Source organism: Gossypium hirsutum, chromosome A04, assembly GCF_007990345.1.
Source record: "Gossypium hirsutum isolate 1008001.06 chromosome A04, Gossypium_hirsutum_v2.1, whole genome shotgun sequence".
NCBI lineage: Eukaryota > Viridiplantae > Streptophyta > Magnoliopsida > Malvales > Malvaceae > Gossypium > Gossypium hirsutum.
Window position 1 is genome coordinate 80,754,299 of NC_053427.1, and position 24,557 is coordinate 80,778,855.

The 24,557-nt window shown below is 34.5% G+C and overlaps 2 protein-coding genes across 2 annotated transcripts; both read right to left on the bottom strand.

Moving 5' to 3' along the window:
• Positions 1-81: 81 nt before the first annotated feature.
• LOC121228096 (uncharacterized) lies at positions 82-898 on the bottom strand. Its single transcript, XM_041111235.1, has 2 exons — positions 669-898; positions 82-271 (listed from the first exon to the last, which is right to left on the bottom strand). The coding sequence occupies exons 1-2, from the start codon at positions 896-898 to the stop codon at positions 82-84; spliced, it is 420 nt and encodes a 139-aa protein (XP_040967169.1).
• Positions 899-13,916: 13,018 nt separating this feature from the next.
• Positions 13,917-16,051, bottom strand: LOC107898995 (bidirectional sugar transporter SWEET15). Its single transcript, XM_016824582.2, has 6 exons — positions 15,882-16,051; positions 15,353-15,389; positions 15,044-15,254; positions 14,806-14,967; positions 14,609-14,728; positions 13,917-14,490 (listed from the first exon to the last, which is right to left on the bottom strand). Exons 1-6 carry the CDS (start codon positions 15,931-15,933, stop codon positions 14,203-14,205), a joined length of 870 nt encoding a protein of 289 aa, XP_016680071.2. The 5' UTR covers positions 15,934-16,051; the 3' UTR covers positions 13,917-14,202.
• Positions 16,052-24,557: the final 8,506 nt, after the last annotated feature.

The following is a 24,557-nucleotide window of genomic DNA, read 5'->3' on the forward strand; positions in this document are numbered from 1 at the left end:
ACATGCCCTAAAAAAGTTACCTCTCGCAACCAGAATTCACATTTGCTCAACTTAGCATAGCTTCTTTTCTCGGAGTATCTGTCACGCTACTCTAAGATGCTCATCATGCTCATCCTCAGCCTTAGAGTATATCAGAATATCATCGATGAAGACCATGATAAACTGATCCAGATAAGGCTGAAACACTCGGTTCATTAGATCCATAAATGCAGCCGAAGCATTCGTTAAACCAAAAGGCATAACTAGGAACTCGTAATGTTCATATCGAGGCCTAAATGCAGTCTTATGAACCTTTAACTGATGGTATCCAGATCGAAGATCAATCTTAGAGAACATTGAAGCCCCTCGGAACTGATCAAATAAGTCGTTGATCCTTGGAAGCAGATACTTATTCTTCACGATCAACTTATTCAGTTGCCGATAGTCGATGCACATTCTCATAACAAATAGAACTGGTGCTCCCTACGGAGACATCTCGGACGGATGAAACGACAGTCTAGAAGCTCTTGCAATTGAGATTTAAGCTCAGTGAGCTCTTTCGGTGCCATACGATAGGGAGCGATAGACACCGGAGCTGTACCCGGAAGAAGCTCAATTACAAACTCAACCTATCGATTTGTAGATAAACCCGGTAACTCTTCAAGAAAAACATCCGAAAAATTCTTTACATTTCTGATATTCCCAATAGAAGACCCTCGGAATCATAAACACTGACGTAAGCCAAATACTCCTCACACCATTTCCAAACCAGTTTCTCAGCCACAAGAGCGGAGATCACATTGGACAGATAATCTCGACGCTCGCCAACTACGGCCACTTCCCTATCATTATTAGTTCTAAGAACGACCCTCTTAGTCACACAGTCCAACCTAACTCGGGGTTTGACCAACCAATCCATTACTAGAATTAAGTCGAACTCTCCAAACGGAAGCTCCATCAGATTCGCCAGAAAAATAGTACCTTACACCTCTAATGGAACACCCCTATAGAGTTTACTAACCCGGACAAACTGCCCCGACGGACTCAATATAGTAATCTCACTAAAAGTACTCTCCATAATAACCCCCAAGTTTTCAGATATAGAGTTAGCTACATAGGAGTGTGTAGAACCTATGTCTATAAGAGCAGTATAAGACATATCAGAAATTAAGAACGTACTAGTGATAACGTTTCGAGTATCTTTGTCCTCTCAGTGTCGAGCAGCATAAACAAGTGCAGGCTGCCTCGCCTCTGTCTAATTAGCATCTCTACCTGTGCTCTCTGACCATGGCCTAATCCTTTGCCACCCTAGCCGCTCCATGCCCCTAGGCGGCTGCTGAACTACCCTCTAAGGCTGCACATAACCCGGAGCTTGCGTCTGATCTGCTTGTTGTGAATAGTCTCTAATACGGTGCTCTAAATATCCACACCTCAAACAGGCCCCAATCCTCCTCTAACATTAGCTCGGATGGTGCCTGCTACAATCACCACAAGGCTGTAACCCAGCTGGAGCAACATAAGCCCCCACTCTAACTAGCCCATCAGACTTGGCCTTTTTCTTAGGCATCGAAATAGAACTAGAGGGCTCCGCGTCCCTCTTATTCTTGCCACTCTCACGGTCTCTATTCTGGCGCTCAACGCGTGATAAACCGTAATTCATACATATTTCTATCCCATGCTTAGCACATTTTATGGATGATTTTTCCTTAAAATTGGTGAATTCGATGCTCCTAATGCCTTAATTCCATGTTTTATACTTAGGTGAGCATAGGAGAGTGAAATGAACAGGAAACAGGCCAAAAACAGATAAAATGGGCCAACGTACGAAATCAACACGGCCTGGACTTCTTCACACAGGCAGACCACACGGCCGTGTCAATTTAGTAGAATCAAAGCATGACTCACACGGGTGGACCACATGCCCGTGATTATTTAACAAGTTTGACCACGGCCTGAAGTAATCACACACGGGCGTGTCCCTGCCGAGCCCAAGTTTAGTCCAATTCGAAAAATGCCAATTTTAAGGGTTTTGAGGCATTCTAAAGCCTATAAATAAACCCTAGAGGATGACGAAAAGGGGAGGCACAGGAGGAAGCAAGGAATTGCTTAAGGAAAGCCGATCGATCCATCTCAGAAGTCGGATTCACCATCAAGACTGAAGATCTTCCTTCAAATTCCCTCAGGAGTTTTGGGTTTTCTTATGTTTTGTTATTTTTATTCTTTTGAGATGTTTTCTTTCATTAGTATGAACTAAAACCCCTAAATACCTAAGGGGAATGAAACCAAAGATGAATCTTGTTAATATTATCTAAATTGTATGATAAATATTCGACTTGTTCTTAATTCTTGTTTTAATATTCCAGGAAATTGATTCAAGTTAAGCTCTTATTCAGAGGAGGAATAGACCCTGTCTAAGAGTAAATTTGTCATAATTAAGCGGAGTTGGTTGCGCGCCTAGAGATAAGGTGACAAGATTTTGCCGAATTAGGGTGAAACCTAATAAGGGGATCCATAGATCGAGTTAATGAAACCCTAAGGAGTTAATTAGAAAGAGATTTCAATTATTCAATCTAGGGTTAGACATTGTTAGTATCAAGAGAGATAATGATATAACTTAAGGATCTCTACGGAACAAGTTGAATGAATAAATCGTTCGATTCATAGTCAAATAACATGTGAAGTCTAGGTGGATTTTTCCTTAGGTATTGTCTTAATCAATCAAGTTTTTCAAAAAGTATTTTCCCCAAATTTCTTTTCTGTGATTTCTTAGTTTAGTTAATTAGTTAGATAAACAAAACCCTTTATTTTTTTAGGCTAGATAATAAAAAGAAAGTTGATACTAGTACTTTTAGTTCCTTTGGGTTCGATAATCTAGTCTTGCTAAAGCTATACTATTGTTCGATAGGTACACTTGCCTTCATCGTGATAATAGTTAGTTTCAAGAATGATTCATTATAAATATTTAAAACCTGTCACGAATATCACGTATCAACGCGCTTAACATCCTCGGTGATCTTCGCCTTCTTAACAAGAACCGTGAACTCATGCTCTCACTGTAGAGTAATTAGTACCCTCAGATTATCCCTCAGTCCATCCTCAAATCGAATGCACCTCTCACACTAAGACGCCACCATGCCTTGAGCGTAGCAGCTCAACCTTAGAAATTCAGCCTCATACTCAGTCACTGATCTTGTAACACCCCTCACCCGTATCCAACACTGGAATAGGGCTCGAGGCATTACCAGACTTAAACATTCATAAACATACAAAACCGGGTCACCAAATTTCGCCCAAAAATTAAAACTTCTAGAACATATGCATATTGTCCCTTATACAAGCCATTGAGGCCTATAATCTACATTAGGGCAGTTAGGGACAAAATCGAAAACATACGGTAAACTTTGGGCAACTTAAAAATTTCTAGCTTAGGAGTGTCACACGTCCGTGTAGAAGAGCTGTGTGGACTCACACACCCGTGTGGCTTGGGGCACGCCTATGCCCTTAGTCCATGGGAAACACTGACTTTTAAACACAGCCATGGCATACGCCCGTATGGACTGCCCGTTTTCAATACTGACTTCGGGACATGGCTATGGGACACGCCCGTGTGGCCTACCTGTGTTCTATACTAATTTATAAATTAAACATAAATGTTCAAGGCACTAATAACTTATTACCATATCACACATTTATTCCATGGCCATGACCAACTCGAATGGTCCTAAGGCATTCACCATGTACATATGCCATATACTTCTTATACATAGTGAACAAGCATAATCACATACCCACATCACAAGACAATTACACATATCATGGATGAATAGGCTTACAAGCCAAAATCATTATAAGCCACATCTTATGGCTACATCAACAGATCATTATAAGCCAATACATTTGGCTAATCACAACAACATCGATCATAGAAAAACTAAGTCCCTATACATGCTACTCACTTGAGCACGTTTAACATATAAATGTCAATACTCCAAGGGTAAAGGCTCGATAGTGTATGCTACCTCCGACGATCTCCAACCCCGAACTGACCTGTCAAAACTAGAAAAAATGGAAAGGGGGAGTAAGCTTTATGCTTAGTAAGTCCATATGAAAATAATAAGCATTATAATAACATGTTTGCTTAGGTAAAATAACTATAATTATGCTTTTATTCATATTCTGGTCAAGCTATCTACTCGAGTCATAGTCGATAAATTATTTATAACTTGAGCTAAGGAACTCTAAATTAATATCCGTTAATTTTCCTAGAAACTAGACTCATATCTATTCTTATCATAAAATTTTTAGAATTTTTGGTTTAGCCAATAAGTACAGTTTATTATTCAAAATCTCCCCTGTTTTGCTATTTGACAACTTTGAACTTTCTTCACTAAAATTTATTTATCTCCTAGTACGAGACTCGGATAATGTTTCCATCTCTTTCACCTGAAAGTAGGATCATTAAGGATTTCATTCATATGAATTTTAACTCATAATTATTTTTGTACAATTTCTAGTGATTTTCCAAATTTGAGAAAGGGGAGTCTGGAATCACTCCGACTTTGTCTCACAAGAATTCAAATATCTCATGATACAGAATTCTTTTGCTTACACCATTTCCTTTATATGAAACTAGACTCATTAATATTTAATTCCATATTTTATTCAGTCTTTAATTAAATTTCCACAATTTTTGGTGGATTTTCAAAGTCGGACCAATGCTGCTGTACCAAATCTGTCTTAGTGCAACAAGATAATAACCATCACAAATTTGTCATAGAAATTATTCTCACAAATATCATTCATTCATTTGCACTATCGTCATAAGTCCATTTCATTTCACATGTCAAACACGTGCTCATGAGTTTTGAGTACTTACCTGTACTATCATTTAGCACTACACTCGTCCAAACATGACAACTCACATGCATCATAATATTATCATATAACATACATTATGTATCATGGCAAGAACTTTTATTTCATTTCTCATATTAATCTCGTTGAATTTCTCAGAATCTCGATGGATATCCCATTCACCGTCAATTCATACAAGTGATCATTTCATATGTGCACTCCTGCGAACCTCACATCTTATGGCGGGATTACCAATCCAGGCTAAGTCCCCCGTAATATAAACTCATTGAGTGATGTCAGGTTTACCAGTCCAGGATAAATCCCTTGTAACGACAAGCACTCTCAATGAGCTCGGATCTGAATTACCAGTCCAAGTTAAATTCAAAACCCAATCGGATTACCCGTCCGGGCTAAATCCTTAATGCACACATATTCTTCGGGAGGCTCAATCACTTAAGGAACACCCGTCCGGGCTAGATCCTTTCTATATTTGAGATCAACAGATTACCTGTCCGGGCTAAATCCTTTTCTGCAACACATGCAGGATCTCAAGTCATGTAAGCCATGGTTTATCCATCAAATTTCCCTTTTTATTCAACCGAGATTTTTTTCTCTTTCCATCAAGTATCTCATTAGGCATAGCTGTTCATGCATGTACATCCAATTTAACATATTTCCATGTTTATTTAGACATTAGTCCATAAGATAAACATGGTATTGCATATAATTATAATTTGGCATTTGTTACAATATATAATCTTCATATCAACTAAATAAATATCCATCACACAATGTTAACACATCAATTTAGGTTCAAGTATGAACAATAATAATATCATTGCATTATCATTGACATATGAACTTACCTCGGTTTCGAGTACGAATATTTATTTCGAGTTTGTACTTAACCTTGTTCAACCTCGTTCTAAGCCCGAATCTTGTTTTCCTTGATCTATAATATCACATTTAGTCTAATAATTAGTCACATTATTCATAGGGGTCCAAAAATCATATTTTTACAAATTTTCATTTTGACCCCTAAACTTTTGCATATTTGCACTTTTGCCTCAATGCTCAGAAATTAAATTTCATCATATTTTCTTATGTTTTATGACATACTGATCATTTTTCATAACTATGATATCCCCCAATTTCTACTAAATCACCCATTTATTGCCAATTTTACAACTTTTACAAAACGGTCATTTCGGACGTTTTAATCTAGTAAAAGTCATTTATTAAACACGCAACACTCATTTTCTACTATTATACATCAAAATACAAGCATGTAATTCATGGATAAATTTTTAAACACAAACCCTAGCTCAAAATAATGGTAAAAAATAGCTAGAGCATGTTACCGGGATTTTAAAAATGTAAAGAACATTAAAAATGGGGCTTGGAATCACTTACTATTGAGCTTGGAAGCTTGAAAAAACCCTACACATGGCTGCCCTAGGTAAATTCAGCTGAAGCAAGAAGAAAGTGACACATTTGGGTTTTAAAATTTGTCTTTTAATGCATTTTACCCCTAAATGACCAAAATGCCCTTTTTGCCTTTCTTTGAAATTTTATCCATCCAAGGCCATTTTTTTCCAACAAGTTATACAATGGTATAATTACCATTTAAGGACCTCCCATTTAAAATTTCATAACAATTTGATACCTATAACATGTAGAACTCAACTTTTTCACTTTTTACAATTTAGTCCTTTTGATCAAATTGAGTTCCCAAACGTCGAAATTTTCAAACGAAATTTTCACAAAATCATTTCGTGAAATCATAGACCATAAAAATATAATAAAAATAAATTTTCTTACGTCAAATTTGTGGTCCCAAAACCACTGTTCTGACTAGGCCCTAATTCGGGATGTTACAGATCTATCCCCTTGCGTGAGATTCATGAACTCACACCTACGAGCATCTACATAGCTCGATCCCATATACTTACTCTGAAATGTGGTCTTAAAGAAGTCCCAAGTTAGACGATCAGACTGAGTACCCTCCTCAACTGTCAGCCACTACTGATATGCCTCGTCGCAAAGTAAGGAGACCACACCCTTCAATTTCTGCTCAAGAGTGCAGTCTAGATCATTCATGATCCTCTCAGTGGCCTCCAACCAATACTCGGCCACACTAGGGGCGACTCCAGTGACACCCCTAAATAGCTCAGCACCATTGGATCGAAGTCGTTCAGTTACCGACCCACGACCCCCAACTCTAGAATGGGGTCTAACAACCCTCTCTAATATCCTCAGCATGGCCTGAGACAGTGCGTCATCCCCAACCGAGTGACTCTGAGACCCAATATCAGTAGTAGGCGATACTAGCGTCTCACTCGTATCCAGATTCGGTATACTGCCCAGAGAGGAAGATTCAGCTCGAGCCCCTTACGGCCTCTTCCACAACCATGAGTACTACGTTCGCGGGTTCCACGAGTGCTCATAATGTAATTCAAAGTTTATCTACATTAAAAGTTTTATGCATCAGTTTCAGTTATTTATTAATAGATATTTTATGCACAATTTATCATAAATTTAAAAGTGTTTTCAGAAGTTTTTAGTTTTCTAACTATCTCAGTATAGTCTCAAAAGATACCATCTACAGTATTTTCAGAATAAACTATCTAAGTTTTAGAAATACTTACAGGATCGACACCGAAAATTTGGTGAACCACATACTTACTCAATTACTCAAATCATTTAAAAACCAATACTTTTAAAACATAATTTTGGAACCCAAAATTCATAGTCAGCCTAGACTTTATGGCCGAATCCGGAGATGTCACAGAGAATGGCTTTGATTACATACAATCATTTTAGTCTTTGATCTCATGTTCTTTATACCATTTCCGAAAGCGTTGATTAATTAGGTTATTTGTCAAAACTTGTTTTACAGTGGATGCTCTGCAAATTGATACATTTTTTAAATTCGTCTTTTGTTTTTAGGAAAACCTCTGTTCAAGTAGAAATCATCGATTTTAAAAAAAAATTATCACGGCATGCATATCATTAATAAACCAAAATCTGTAGTTAAAAACCTTAGGGTCCAAAGAGTCTCAAAATTTACAAACTCTCAAGAAATAACCCCAAATAATAAATAAACCAAAAATCAACAAGTTCAAAACAATTTTACTAAAGAGTGGTCACTGCTGAGTCTCTGCCGTACCGACCCGCCTAAGACTGTAGATTAGCTGATAGAACAGACAAACAGAGGTGAGTTTACGTAAACTTACTGTATAACCCAATAGAATTAAGCTTGAAAGCATATAACACCAAACACAAACTCAAAAACAGATATAGATACGGACTCATGTCCCTTTTCAGATACAATAACAGAATTAGATACAGATGCAGATGTAGATACAGATATGAAAAATCCTACCCTCATCCTTTACACACCATCTCTGACCATCCCATCACACCATGTGGGGTTAAAAATACCCACCCAGCCCTACACACCACGTCGTGTCATTAAGACACATCAGATATAATATGCAGCCAAGCTGCTAGAATATAGTTGTTTAATGCCGATCAGAATGCTTCCTCCTCATAACAGATCCCACCCCAAAACAGAAACAAATACAGAGCATACATACAGAATTAACAGATAAAACATACTTAACATGCTTACTTAAACAGATAACATATATACATAACACAGACATACTCAGAATAGTGTATCGGTCTAACAGATCACATAGTTTTAGTGTCTAGTTAGCCTTTACCAACCCTACGGTAGACCCGTAGTCGATTAGGATGACCCATGCTACCCAATAGAAAATTTCATTATAATGGGCCCACACGCCGAGATTGGCCTTGCCCGTGTGACCCACACAGCCTGGCCCAAAATTCACATGCCCGTGTGAGCCACACACCCAACTTGGTTGGACCTGTGTGGTCTACACGACCATACTCGAGCCACTATACGGCCGTGTGCTACGCACGGCCATGCCTTCGTCGACCACACAGCTGTGTCCTCACACACGGCCTACCACACAGGCAGCCACACGCCCATGTGGCGTCGACAGTGGCCATTTTTGACTTTTGCTAAAACCTTGATTTTTGTGTTTTGGGTACACACCTTGTATCGGTTCGATGTGAAAACACTTCCGAGATCACTAGAACCTAAAATTGACCAATTAAATCCTGAATTAATCTCTTAAAATGATATTAAACTGAACTATCTCGTAAAAGACACTCCTTTAATTTACTAAAAACCTTTACCTTAGAAAGAACAACGATGCTTACGAAAAACTAAGGTACCGATTGGAACCCTGCAGCCCCTTGAACTTCTCCTAAACACAAAACAAACTCTATCAATCTAGGGTTCACTAACCAAAGCAAGAACCGCACTTACCATACTTACTGATAACGTACCAAAAACACCGGAATAACAAGGAACGGAAAATTGATAGAATGTAGAAAGAAGAAAACAAAATCGGTGACAAGAAAGAGAGAGTGGAGACGGTAGAGAACAGGAAGAGAAGAGTTCACGTCAGATTCTTGGGAATTTTGGAGGAGAGAGGAAAATTTTGGAAAAAGAATAAAAAAAAGATAAATCAAGGATTAACTCACAGATCCCTCAAATCACTCCCCACTATCCCACTACTCAGAATTCCAACTGCACTGAAACACTTGCGCAGAACTGAGCAAAAATAAATATCCATACTTGCGTAGGGATTTGAACACTGAACCTCCATCACCTTGACACTCACTCAACCACAAGACCAGCAAGCCCATTCTAATATGAAATTACAGACAAATAAATATAAGCCCACTGCACAAAGGTAGAGCTCAATTCCAAAAATAAACAAAATTGCTTGAACTTGGGACCTCACACACACACCCAAAACACTTAACCACTGAAGCAGATACACATTTGTGTCAAAATTTTACAGAAGCAGACATAAGAAATTTGGGGCGTTACAGATTACAAGTGACTAAAAATGGCCAAAATAACCTAACTTGTCAAGTCATTAAAGTCCATCAACCAAACATGAACATCAAAAGCAAACACATACCAAATTGACCATTACATATTTAAGAACTACCATTATAAAAAGGTCCTATACATGTCATTTATAACCTTGGCCAAAATACTAAAAAATTACCGAATTGGTTGCTGGATAGTGTGATAGATCTCCGACAAGCTTCCAATCGAACGAGCTTCTGATAATTTAGGAAACAAAAGAAAGTAATTATGTAAGCAACTAGTGCTTAGTAAGCTCGTATGAACTCAAACATGACTTACCATTTTTTTAGCATAATTATAGAATAAGCAAAATATCATTACCAAGACCATAATCTTAGTAAAATCCTATACAAGCACAATCAAACTCACAAGTTAGTAAGTTCGTCCACGATACATGTAAGTTCAATCATATCATAAGTAGATTTCATATACACATCATTTAACTCATCAACCTTTTCATAAGATCATGAAGCATTTCAATTGTATACATACCATGTCATTTCCTTTACTTACCCGTTGAACCATCTAGAACCACATTGGATACTCGAGAATGCTCACACATAATGTGCCTTTCCATATAACCATAACATTTCCTTTTCAATATTGCTCACACGAGCTGTGGGTCGGAATGTTAGCTACATGATGCTGCTCACACGAGCTGTGAAGAACCCACAACAAATGCAAGACCTCAGCCATCGGTAGGACATTCAAGACCAACACTCGAAACATGAAATCCCTAATGACATGTCATTCATATCCTAAGAATTCTTAAGGTTCAAACGGGATTCGTTATCCATCAATTACTCAAAGCATCGATATACATATATTTTCAAGTCAGTTTATAATTAACACAATATAAATAATAATATCTATACGAACTTACCTCGATAGCTATAGTCGTAGAAGTAAAGTTGAAAACTAATTCGAAGCTCTCGCCTTTCCTCAATTTAAATCCAGTTGTTGTTTATATTAATCTAAATAAATAATTTTATTCAATTAAGTACTTCAAGTATTCAATTCAATCAATAATCATATTTATGTAAAATTATAAAACTACCCTTAATATTTTAACTTATCACAATTTAGTCATTAAGCTCATAACTTGAAAATTAATCATTTTAACCTAAATCCATATTAACCAATGCTACAAAGGAACTTGGAACAATCCATAATTATAAAAAAATCACAATAAAACTAATGGATTTACACTTTCAACAATTTAATCCCTATTTCAAAATTCATCAAAAATCACTTAACAAAACAAGTTTGTTTAACAACCAAGATTAATAATCTATCAAATAAATTCAAAACATATTCAAAAACAACCATGGAAAGTCCCTCAATGTTTAATAGTTTTGCAAATTAACCCCCAGGTTAGGTAGACTAAGCTAAAACGAGCTCAAAAACATAAAAAAAGGGACAAAAATTACATACCATGCATGTGTAATAAGCCTTGGCCGAACCTAGCTCCTCCTTTGCTATGTTTTTGGGTTGAAAACAAGAAAAATAAAGGTTGAAGATGGCTACTTTTGTTTTATTTGATTAGTTTACGTTATTTATTTTCATAATTACTAATTTGTCCTTTAAAAACTATTAGAATTTCATTAAAACCTATCCATAAAAATCCACTAACTTATAACATGGTATACTTACTATCTAAGTTCCTTAGATTTCCTTTCCATATCCATTTAGCCCTTTTAACTAATAGAAACCCACTTTTGCAACTTCTATGATTTGTCCTTTTTACCTAATTAACCATTTAAACTTCAAAATTTCTTAATGAAACTTTAATACGACCCTAATATAATTCCATAGACTTTAAATAAACATTAAAAATATAACTCACTCATCAGAATTGTAGTTCCGAAACTACTGTTTCTGATACCAATGAAAATGGGCTGTTACACAATTGCTAAAAAACAAGCCACGCTAGTGAAAGAGTGACAAGATAGTGGGCATTGCTTCACTACCAAATATAAATAACTGAAAACACACAGAACATAAGAATGTTGTTTTTTCTGTTCAATTTCCTTAGGTTTGCAAAGTCTAGCTAAGTGAGAAATACCCACTCTCTTCAATAATAACAACAAGTGATCCTAACCTATCACACCCCGTGACAATTTTTCTCACCTTTATACTTTGAAAACTCAATACTTGTGCCACTAAGTTCACCCCTTGTGAGCTCAACAAGTAAAACCACAACTCTAAGGTTTTACTATCAAAATACACTCATGCAATAATATTCCTCATAAAAACATATTAGGTGCTTACTTCTCTTTATACATTCACCTATACAAGTTCGAAATAGTCTCTCGATATAAAGACTATTTCGAGACTTGCTTACACATGGAGGTCTATCTCAATCCTTCTAATACAACAATAAGATAAGTTAGATACATTATAATACTAATAATTAAAGTAAATATGGACTCTTGGCAGCTCAATAGATAAAGTTTCAATCCAATCCAATGTCCACGATCCAAAGGATTGACTTGGGTAATCCGATCCAATCCAATTTCTAATATATGATTCCCCAAGTGATATGATCTTCCATAATGGGCTAGATATCATCCAGATACTCATCATAGCCTATATAAGTCATTCAATAAATTGCCAACTCTTCAAATATCGAAACTATCTTCACACATTTTTGGTGGCCAGAGAGTGGGCACTCTCTTGGCACCAAATTATCAGTTTCATATTTTTTAATAATAATGGTACATGGTTGGCAGGTTTGGGTCATCATATTAATATTTTCTCAATTATTGAAACTAAACTTTAGGGTGCACAGAAGTCCAATACGCATGGAAGCTACGTACAAGGAATGTTATTATCGAAATGGATAGTTGTTCATCTAGTGAAAGAGGAGCTAACAACCTACTCCAATAAGATGTCGAGAGACATTAACAATATGAAGAAATGGAGTTGGGAAATCAAAGCCACGCATGTTACTAGCTCATTGGGTCACCATCTTTTTTTGTGGAGCCTCCAAATTTTTCATGATGACTGGCAAGGAGTAGCTACGCGCAAGATGGTGTTGTTGTGGTTTACCTTTTGTTTTCTCTTTATTTACCAAATAAATAAACAAATGATACTCTCGGTCCTTATAATGTTTGTGTATTTGAGATTTAGTTTTTTTACTCTTTTGATTTAATAATTAAAATTCAATTGATAAGACAATCAAAAGACTGTGGTCAAATTGAATTATGTGGCATTTTTAATATTAAAAAAGTACGCATATGATCAATTTAAAATTATATGAAAACTGTAAAAGTAAAAGTAAAACTTCAATTTTCACCCAAATTATCTTAAATAAAGCTAAAAAAAAACCTTATAACCCTAGATTCAAACTAAAAACCCTTATATGTTCAGAGTCTACTTTTTTATTTGCTTATTGACCTTCCATACGTGTAATACTAACCACAGGAGTAAGTATTTTATTTTAGAAATACATATAATCTATTTTAACAAAAAAAATTAAATAGTAACATCAATTCAACTTCAATTACTAAATAAAAAAAATGCTAAAACAACTAAATTAGAGAAAATATAAATAAAGGAAGCTAAAAAATCAATTACGGTGCGATAAAAATGCTCATAACTATGAGCAACATCCATCATAGATGTCTAGGCCCAAGTCTTATAAATAGGCGTTTAGAGCAGTTAGAAATAATGTTCAACATGATATTGACTAATGCTTTATTTAGTTTATGATAAAAATTAAAATATTACGCTGTAAGATTTCGAAATTACAAATATGTATGATTGGTTAAATGTGAAATGGAAAATAAAAATACATGAATTTATTAATATGGAGATGCTGTTTGGAACACGTAACGGAGAGAGAGAGGGGGAGCATCACAAAAATCTGCCAACAAAATCATATTTCTTCAAACCAGCCAACTGGAAAAAGAAAAAGATGTTTCCCCATCTTACGTTTCTTAATTAAACAATATATGGGGTCCGTCCTCCTCCCTTCCTAACCCCATATGTATACATACCTTATTGCATCCAGCTGTGTCTTGTTATAAATTAGTGATTGGAGCCACACAGCTATACCTAGCTTGCTTGCTATACATATGGACGTCAATTTTTATGAGCTAAAAACTGGAGAAAAGGAGTCATTGTTGTATTTCAAAATAAATAAACTACATGTCCTGGATCAATGACATACATGATTATTCAACATGGTTAAAAACTGAAATACAATATTATTCATATATAATATATTATATATGTAGTCATGTTCTTTTACTAGGTCCTGGCTAGTTTCTTCCTTTGCACAAAGGCTCAGGAGGTGTATGGTGGTGGGGTTTCAGGCCAGGCATCCATGACATATCAGAGCTGGATCTTAATTTCTCAACAAATCATAGAACTCTTGTGTGTGTGTCCATTCAAACTGGACTTTCATTTGCGTCTTCCATTTTCACATCAGTTTGTTTATCAGGCTCCCCTGTGGGTTCGTTGTTTTTATTATCTTCTTCCTTTGTATCATCAGTGTGAATATCCAAAACTACGGGGTGAACTTCAGAGGCACCTAATGTGGTAAGGACGACATTGATGCTTTTCATTTGTTCAGCTGGTAGCTTCTTTTCTTCTATGTTAACCTTTTCACTGTGTCTGTAAATGGCGTAGAGAAGCATCTGGAGCATCCCCAAGATGAAGCCTAGTACGTTAGGGAGCTGTCAAATCAAATCACAAAAAACAACAACAACAAAAAAGAATCAATCTATTTGTGGCTTCAAGTGAAAGTGAAGGACGAAAAAGTAAATAAATTGTGTCCCACAAAATTGAACTTACAGCTACACAGAGGTCCTTAATAAATAGTCCATAAGCAAACCACATTACTGCACTCAATGTGAGGAAAAATGATAAGGTGAAAGGCATGAACTCAACGCTCTTTGTTCGTACAACTCTTGCCTGCATGGAGAACATAATTAGAAATTAAAGAAACTTAACTAGTTAATTAATCCGCAATTAGAAAACGGGATACTCACCATAATGTTTAAGGGTGCTGCAAAGACGGATACAGAGATGGCAACACAAATCCAGCCAAGAACTTGGATGCGAATCGAGCTTTTCAGCAGAAAGTGTGTGAGGATGAGAATGAAAGAGAAGAGCCCCAGGTTCATTGATATAAAAAGTTTCATAGCCGACATCTGCCAATTTCATACGTGAATACCATGTGAATAATTATTTTTAATATTTAATATATATAGAGAGAGAAGTACTCACCCTGCTATTCTTTGAAGCATAAGCCCAGAACATAGATATATAAATAGTCTCAACAACACATCCAAAAGAGTTGATGGTGATCAGAAGGAAAGCACCCTTTTTAATCAACGCGTAATACAGCCATAGCATGCAACTGAACAATGCAACCTGGTATGGCAGTGACTGGAAACTCTCAGTCGATTTCTTTTTGTAAATCCGACAGAATGTTGGCCTGCAGTTATTATTCATATTAATAAGAAAGGGTTATTCACTTTATTATTCGTCACCCTTGATATATATATCGGTCATTTAAGAGCCATTGCTGCTTACACTGGTGCCAGAAATACGAGGACTGAGATGATGTTACCTGCAATCAATTGAAAACAACTTCGTTGGTTATTTATAAAGTTTTTTAATTCACTGTTCAACTTTAAAAGAAAATTAATAATCTTGTAAAGAAGCATTCATGCATATAGATATACACTGTATGGTTGGGGGAGGTGGATCGATATAATTTAGGTGACAACACTAAATTTTTGAAAGCGAAATAATTTATTCTACTTTTTTGTTAAACAGAAAAACTACAAATAACCAAACATTAATCAATGTACTATTAGGTAATAAAAATTGGAGCCACTTCTAACAAAGACACTTGTTTAATATATGTACCAAACCAAAATAATGAAGAACCTAAACCAGACCCTAGCGTGTAATATGAAACTGAAATAACTTGCAACACAAGAGAACCCTGAAACTGTCTCTATATGACCATCACTCCAATATGCAAAGAGTTATGAAATGAAAGAGAAGAAGAAAGAAAAAAGGAAGCTAGCTTGTGAGCATCCTAGTAGTATATTACCTAATATACCAAAAACAACAGCCAGGGAATGGTGATCCGCCATTACTGCCATCTCTCTTTTGTTTTGTTGTTTAGTTTTTGGAGAGGGAGAGAGGAACCCTAGCTGCTATTTTCTCACACACACTCTCTAGCTTAGAGGCTTTTGCTCATGAGGGGTTGAAAAGAAGGGGTGAGAGGGGGGGGATTTATATACGAGGGGAAAAGGTGGAGGATGGTAAATTGGTGATGTAAGCTTCATTCTTTTTTGTGTGTGCGCATTTAACTCCTTTTTTATTGTATGACAAGTGCAAACGCTTAGCACAAAAATCAATTGTCTTTTTTCACCCCCTCTTAATTTATTTTTAACCAAATTAACCCACGTGTCTCATTAGTAGCATCTCCAGTTTTCCAACCTAATTGGCATCTCATCTACAAATCATTTTCTGTATTTTCACTCCAGCATTTATGTTCCTTCTTAGTTCCATAAAATATCTTTCTTCAATGTACTCAATAAAATTTTTTGCATTGAAAAAATAATGCGATAATTAGCGCAATCATAAATTTGGGTTAATGTATAATATAATATCTTTATTTTAAAAGCAATATTTAGTGATAAATCCATGCAATTTTGGTCAAATATTGTAGAATAAAAAAAAGAAAGAGCTAAGGACACGTGTTTTCACTTGGAAGTTAAAATTAAAAAATGTGAGAAAAGGGAAGACCCACGCGCCAAGAACAAGGGTGGTGGGGCACGATATCATCAAGAGGGGGAGGGGAGTTTGTAATTGTATGAGTACATAAACCAGAAATTAATTTACGTTACACACACATACACCGCAAAGGTGTCTATCCAAAAGCCTCAATTCTCGTGAAGCAATGAAAAACCGTTTCCCTCTCTCCTCTATTTTCTTTCTTTGGCCACTCATATTTTATTTATTTATTTATTTCTTCAGCATAATATCAAATTTAGTCTTTAATATTTATATATTTTTTTAATTCAATCATTTTTTTTCTTAAATTAGATTTGACTCTCAATTTTAAAAAAAATTAATTTTTTAAATATAACCATCTGCATAACTATTCACATAAATTTTTTAAACTTAAGAGTAAAGAGTAGACACCCTGTTACGCGTCAGCCCTAAAAATCCACTCTGAAAAAAAATAAAAAAGGTTTTTTTGTTTGTTTGATTGCGTTGCAGTTGTGTTGAGAGCAGCAAAGTTTTCGTGTGGCAAATGAGAATCTTGACTTTTTTCTCCTTCAAGTCTTCTTTTTTAATTTTGCCTTGCAGTTATATGAGGAAAAGGACAAAAAAGTACATATGATCTCTGCCAACAAATAATACTAATAATGAAATATTTGGGGGGACGAATTAATTTGTCAGGGAATGCTAGGTGGACATAGCTCAGCTTGCTCTACGTTAACGTATGTTTATCAAACAAGCATTCCCTTCTAATTCTTCTTTCATTCATATATGATTTTGGTTTTAAACCCCCCCCCCAATTGATGTTTCAGTTTTATGCATCATAATGCTCTATCACATTCACCCAACTTGCAAATCATTTGGGGGGGGGGGAACTTTCCATACCCCACTCTCCATTGCCTTACCAAATTACTCTCCTATTCATTTTGATGACAAAATCAACATTTCTTTCTTTTTCTCCTTATACTCTTTAAATATGGAATGAGTATAGGGAGTAGGAGCATAATTAAACCTTTATTTTTTTAGCCCTTGCATGACATCACTCCTTTTTTTTTCCTTGTCTTTTTTTGTTGTTGAGATTGAAAAAGCAGTGGGAATCAAATGAAATGAGTCGTATTTTTGAGTGCTTAATATCATCTTTAAAATTTTTTTAGTCCCTTAAATGGACTTTCTAGCTATGAAATCGTTGGAAGTGATTTAAAGCTATAACGCACCATCGTTTTCATTTGGCTAATAATCATACTCATGATTAATAGGGGAACAGATACAACACTCCTCTCGCTTTTCATCTCAATCGTAAGGTTCCTGGCGGCCGGCCACCTGCTGGCTGACTAGCCACCTTAATTTAGCTACCAAATTATTTTCATTTAAAAAAAAATAAAAAAACGAAGAAGAAATTTGTGGAGAGTTCTAAAAATTGAACGTATATGCAAAACGACTGGTAGATATTAAACGTGAGGTTTCTCCCATTCATATTTATCACCTATATCCAAAGTAATTGCTTGATATCAGCTCAACACAAAGGACACGCCATTTGCATTATTTATTAATTTGTTTTGGATCTAGAAATAGACATTGACATTCCCCTTCCTCCTATAATTGAACTAAGAGTGGGAGATATTATCATGTTATTATTGTATATATATGCATGATCGAACCAACTGGTGTTTGAAAGACCCATTTTGGTGGAGGATCATGGCATGGGGAACTTGTGGCTGCTTTGCCTTGGTTCACTAAGGTTGAGCCAGTTCAGCTTATAATTATTGGCATGGAGATTATGACAAGCACATCATATTATTGGCATATGTGGTGGGGTAAACCCACCATAAAGACGATTCAATTTTAGGAGGTCTGGTCTAGCTTACATCAAACTGGGGTCCTAAATCAGGTGCTCTTTTCGTTTTAGTTTCTTCTTATCTTCCTTCCTTCACCTTTCTTTTTGGATTCGCTCTTTGCCTAATTTTAAACTAATTTGTTGCTAATTATTATAGATGTGCCCTTTCAATTTTTCTTTTTTAATAGATTTTATTGTTACTAGCTATATAAAGTTAAGATTACTAAATCAATTTTAAGTACAACTAACCCTTATGCTATTATTATTTTATTTCTGAAAAGCAAACCTAATAATTTAAAGTTAATATTTGCAATTTTGCATGTGCTTTTAGGTGTTTTTTAGTTCATTCAATCTTATATTTTTATTTCATGTGATTAATTTAAAGTAATATTATTAAAAATAATTTGAACATATTAACTATTTTTAAATTACAACAATAAAAAAAAATTCAAACCGTAATTAAATCTCAATCAAAATAATACAATCAACACTATCTGTAATAGCTAAATTTGTTGTAAAATTGATTTTTTTTAATGTGTTATTTTTACCCTCCATAATAGCTTGGAGAAGACATAGTTGGGAGAGGCAGTCATGAATCCTGAACAAGATCATAAAATGGACATGAAAAATATAAAAAAATATATATATTTCTATTCCTAAGTAAAAAAAATAGTTCAGATATTATTTCAATAAAATAATTAAATTTTATATAAAAAATCTATTAGTCATATTTTATTAAATGAATTACATTTGTAAATTTTATTAAAAATATGAATTAAACTCACTAATTAATATTATTAATATTGTTAAAAAATAAAGAGAGATGGAGAAAATAAAGAACAAAAAAATATGAAAGTAATAGAGAAGGTACTTTATTGATCAAAAGGGGTGATTACAATACTTCAACGGAGTCTCTATTTATAAGCATAAGAAGTATAAAAGAAGCAGAGATCTAATTCTAATAACTATTAGGATTTAAAGTACATTAAAACTTTATCTTGGTCATGAGGGACATCCACTTACTAAGATATTCATAACACTCCCCCTTAGATATCCATTGGAAAATAATGTGCCTTATTAAAACCTTATTAAGAAAAACCTTGTGGGATAAAAACCTAATGAAGGAAAAAGAGTACAGAATCTATAATACACATAATATGTTGCCTCATTAAAAGCCTTACTAGGAAAATCCAATGGCACAAAATCTCGATTAAGAGAAAAAGAGTGCAACATGTATTTACTCTTCTTCATGAAAGCGTCACATATTTTCTCATATTCTACGTATTCAATCTTGACTACTAGTTTTTCAAATGACTATTTGAATGTATTTGCTAAGCATTTATATTGCTATTCTTTTAAAAGTCATGAGTGAGGGAAATTTGGGAAAATATATTTTGATCTCTTCAGGAGATTCAACAATAATCATAACAAACTTTACTCATGATTCTTTTATAAAAACACAAATAGGTATTTTAGATAATTTTATAATCTTCCTTCAATTACTATTCACTAAGTCAAATTTACCACTTGTAGCGACGTAAAAATTAATTTTAGTTTCGCTTGGTCGCTAATTGTGGCGATTTATTAAACATTTGAAAACCAACTTTCGATTTTATTAACAAAGGGAGTCGCCACCGATCCTTTTTTATAGGTGTGATCGGACACCTAATTATTTTAAAACAAAAAGAAGGCCAAATTTAGGTCTACGTGAAAGTCCAGAGAAAAATTGGGGTTCGGGAGTCAGTTACGCACGAGGAAGGTATTAGCACCCTCACGACGCCCAAAATTGGTATCTCATAAACATGTGTTGACTTGATTTTCAAAAATACGAGTTCAATATAATATTTAATCTGATCCGATTGAAAAATGAGAATTTTTAGTTTTCGATTATTTTTTAGAAAGGGTGTCCTGTTTTTTAACACAAGCCGACGAATTTCACCAAACATAGCGATGAAATCGATGGCTTAATATTAAATCGGTACATTGCCTTATTTTTGAAATTAATTAAAACATGAGAAAACAATAATAATGATATTTACAAAAAATAAAAACAAAAACAAATCATGTACTAATAATAAATAGGAAAAATGATATATTTGGTAATAATAATATAAAATAATAATATGTACAAAAAATATACATATATATAGGCATATAATAAAAGTATGTAATAATAATATCTACAATAAAAGAAAATATTAGGAAACGTACATAAAAAATATATACATAATATAAATATAATATATACAATATACACATATGATAAAAAAAAACTATTAATATGTACATGTATATCTATATACACATTAAGTAAAAGTACTAATGCTAACAATATTAATAATAAATATAATAATAGATATATATGCATATAATAGTAAGAAACGAAACATAAAGAATATATATATAGCTAAATATAATATAATAATAACAATATATAAAAATAATAGTGATAACAATATTACATATATAACATGATTAATATTTAAAGCTGAATTAAATAGAAAAATAATATGAAATCCAAGGTAAATATGAAAAATAAATGAAAAAGGACCAAAATTGGATTAAAATCAAAACTTTGGGGCTAATTTTTTTAAAAAAATATAAAGGAGAAAGGACCTATTAGAACGCGCATAAAACTGTGGGGGACCAAAAACACAATTAATCCTCCCCTCAAAACATAACATAGCAAGAGGGACTAAATCGCAAAGCGCTACATACTTTAAGGCCAATTTTTGACAAAAAAATCATTTTGAAGAGAGAAAGAAAAAAAAAAGAAGGGAGAAAGAAGAGAGAAGGGAGGGGGAAAGGAAATCCGGCCAAGGGGGCCGGTCACCGGCCAATCGTCGGCCGCCGCCCGTCGCCGGCCACCGCTGGCCACCGCCCACGATGGCCGAAAAAGGTAAAAATTTTTTTTCTTAACAATATATGTATATATAAAGAAAGAAAGAAAAACAACACAAAAAAAGAAAGAAAAAATATTCGAAAGAAGAGGAAAAAAAGAAAAAATGCAAACTTTTTATTGATGTTTCTTTTGTGTTCAAAATTTGAAGGGATTTTTGTGTTTGTCTCCTTTTTCAATCTTTGTAAAATCTCCCCCTTTACATGATTTTTGAATGGCTTTTTATAGCCATCTTTTACATGATTTTCTATTATTTCTTTTTCTATTTTGTAGGTGATGGTGGTAGACAATGGATATCAAAAATGGGAGGAAAAATGGGGCAAGTGGGAAAGTGGCTAGGTGGCTAGGGTTTCTTGGTTTTTTTGGGGGGGGTTAGGTTTTTTTTTGGGGGTTAGGTTTTTTTTTTGGGGGGCTTAATGGGCTTTTGAATTGGGTTTAATATTTGGGTTTTGTAATGGGTTTGGGTAGATGTAAATGGGTCATGGGTTAAGAGTTTTAGTGGGTTTATAGGTTTGGTTGGGTTTTGATGTAATCGGGCCCGGGCAATTTGGGCTTCTACACCACTTATGTTCAAATTATTTCAATTCATATAAATGAACAATTTCTCGAGAATTTCAATATGCTTTTTGTGTTCTAAATCCTTTAATGATTTTAATATAAACTTTACTATATAGTGATTCATAAAAAGTTGTAACAATAACCATTAGACGCAAGTTAAATCTTTTATGAATTGTCAATTTAATAATATATCTAAAGGTTATTATATCCACCACAAAAGAATATTATATCTTTTCATAATTAATGGCAGGACTTAGTGAAATACTTCTTATTTTTATTCCGCTTTTGCAAAACTACTTCAATTGCATCCTCATTGGCTTTATACTTTTGGATATTTGGACTACTAGCCCAAAAACTCCACGAATTTAATTGCACTTGAGTTGCGTCTTTCTATTTTGATTAATTTATTCCATATCTATATTTCTCAATAGATTTATTCAAGATCCTCATTTTATTTCATTATTTCAATAATAATATTGCATGCAAAATCATTGTCGACCACTTTTATTATTCGATTCCACATTTTCTTGAATTGACATAACTTATCGAGATATCTTATTTTCACTATTTTAATTTTTAGTTTCAGGTACCTAAATCTCTTCTAGAGTTTTACTTATTAGTTATGTCTTGAGTCTCTTCTAGAGCACCCACCTCCACTATATGACCATTTAGAAGAATTTTCATCTTCAGAACCAATCAGTCTATTATTTATTCTAACTGATTGTCCTATTGAGACTTTTGATTCAAATTAAAATATTAACTTGGTTATTCCCATTAATTTTGTAAATACATCTGATAGTTAACTTGTAATGAGTTATCATTATTGAACTTCTGGTTCAAATTACTCTCCCCTAACTCATTACAAGTTATTATTTCTCTCCCCCTAATGTCGGAAAAATTATCGAATCAAAATTGTAATCACAAATCATGTCATAATTGAATCTTGAATACATTCAAAACATCAATAATATAAAGAAACTTGTAATTAATATATATTGTAACACCCCAAACTTGACCTAGACATTATGGCCGAATCTGGTGATAATACAATAAAGGGGTTTTAAAAACAGTGCAAATTCGTTGAAGCTTTGTAACCTATTATCATTATTATAACTTTTATTGAAAACGTTATTTAATTAATTTACTTACCAAATCATAATTTACAGCGGTAGTCTTAAAATTGTTATATTTTGTAAATCCAACTCATATTTTTAGAAAAATACTTATTTTTGTAAAACCGAGATTTCAGTTAGACATCGCAATAAAAGATTAAAAATGATCCAAAACCTAATTAAAAACCAACAGTCCAAAGAGTCCACTAAAAACCAACAGTTCGGAGAATCCACTAAATATAAAACTCCCAGAAACAATCTTTATTTTTATTAAAACCAATAGTTAAGGTCAGTCTATGATCTTGTGGTTATCGTGAGACTCCGTCACACCGATCTGCCTAAGTCTGTAGATTACCTTAACAGAATATAGATAAACAAACATGAGTTTTCAAAAACTCAGTGTGTAACCCAACAGAAATAGACATGTATTACAAACAGATATCACATACATGATCAAATTCAGATTTAGACTCAGACTAAAGTCCTTTACAGATACAAATATAGGTACAGTTAGTAGATAAACAAAACAGAAACAGTGAGTCCTACCCCCAACCTTTAGATACCATCTTCGACCATCTCGTCATACCATGTGGGGTTAAAAACACCCACCCATCCCTACACACCATATAGTGTCGATGCGACACATTATAGATAACATGCAGTTAAGCTGCTAGAATATAGGTAAAATGTCACCACACAGATCACTTCCTCCACATATACAAACCCCACCCTAAATATAGATACAAAATACAGAAATAATATACAGATACAGAAATATCATGCTTGACATGCTCGCATTCAGATATCAGATATATATATATATATCAGTGTCCTACTCAGAGCAAACTATCAGAATATCGTATTACATAAACTAGGGTTTGGTTAGCCCTTACTGACCTTACGTAGGCCCACAGTCGATTAAAACGAACCGTGCGACCCTAGGGAAAATTTCAGAATTATAGGCCCACACGCCCGGATTGGCCTTGCCTGTATGGCCCACATGGCTTGGCCTAATACCCACACGCCCATATGGCCATGTATCGTCACATGGCTGTGTCTTGCGCACGGTCATGCCCTTGTCAAACACACGGATGTGTCTCACACACGCCCACTCATACGGCCGGCCACACGTCTGTGTAGCGTCAACAGTAGGCATTTTTGGCTTTCGCTGAAACGTTATTTTTCGCGATTTGGGAGCATACCTCTTTCGGTTTTGATGCGAGCACACACCCGAGATCACCGAACTTAAAATTGACAAACCAAACTCCAAAATTAGTCATAATTCATGATTAAATCGAAACCACCAAAATCGACAATAGTTCAATTCAAACGTTCATAACTTACCTCAACACTCCGAACGATTTCAACTACAATTTCGTAAGAGAAGAGCCCCGTTCTTCGCAATTCGTTGTTGCCAAAACACGTGTTCAACATCAACGAAAAGTTCAACACCACTATAAACAAATTAAAGAAAGACTCCCTACTCGGACAAAACATACTACCCTTACTTACCAAACGTATAACCACAATGATACAAAACACCGCAATATGGAAGAACAATTTTTGTTAAAACAAGGAAGAAAAATGAGAAAA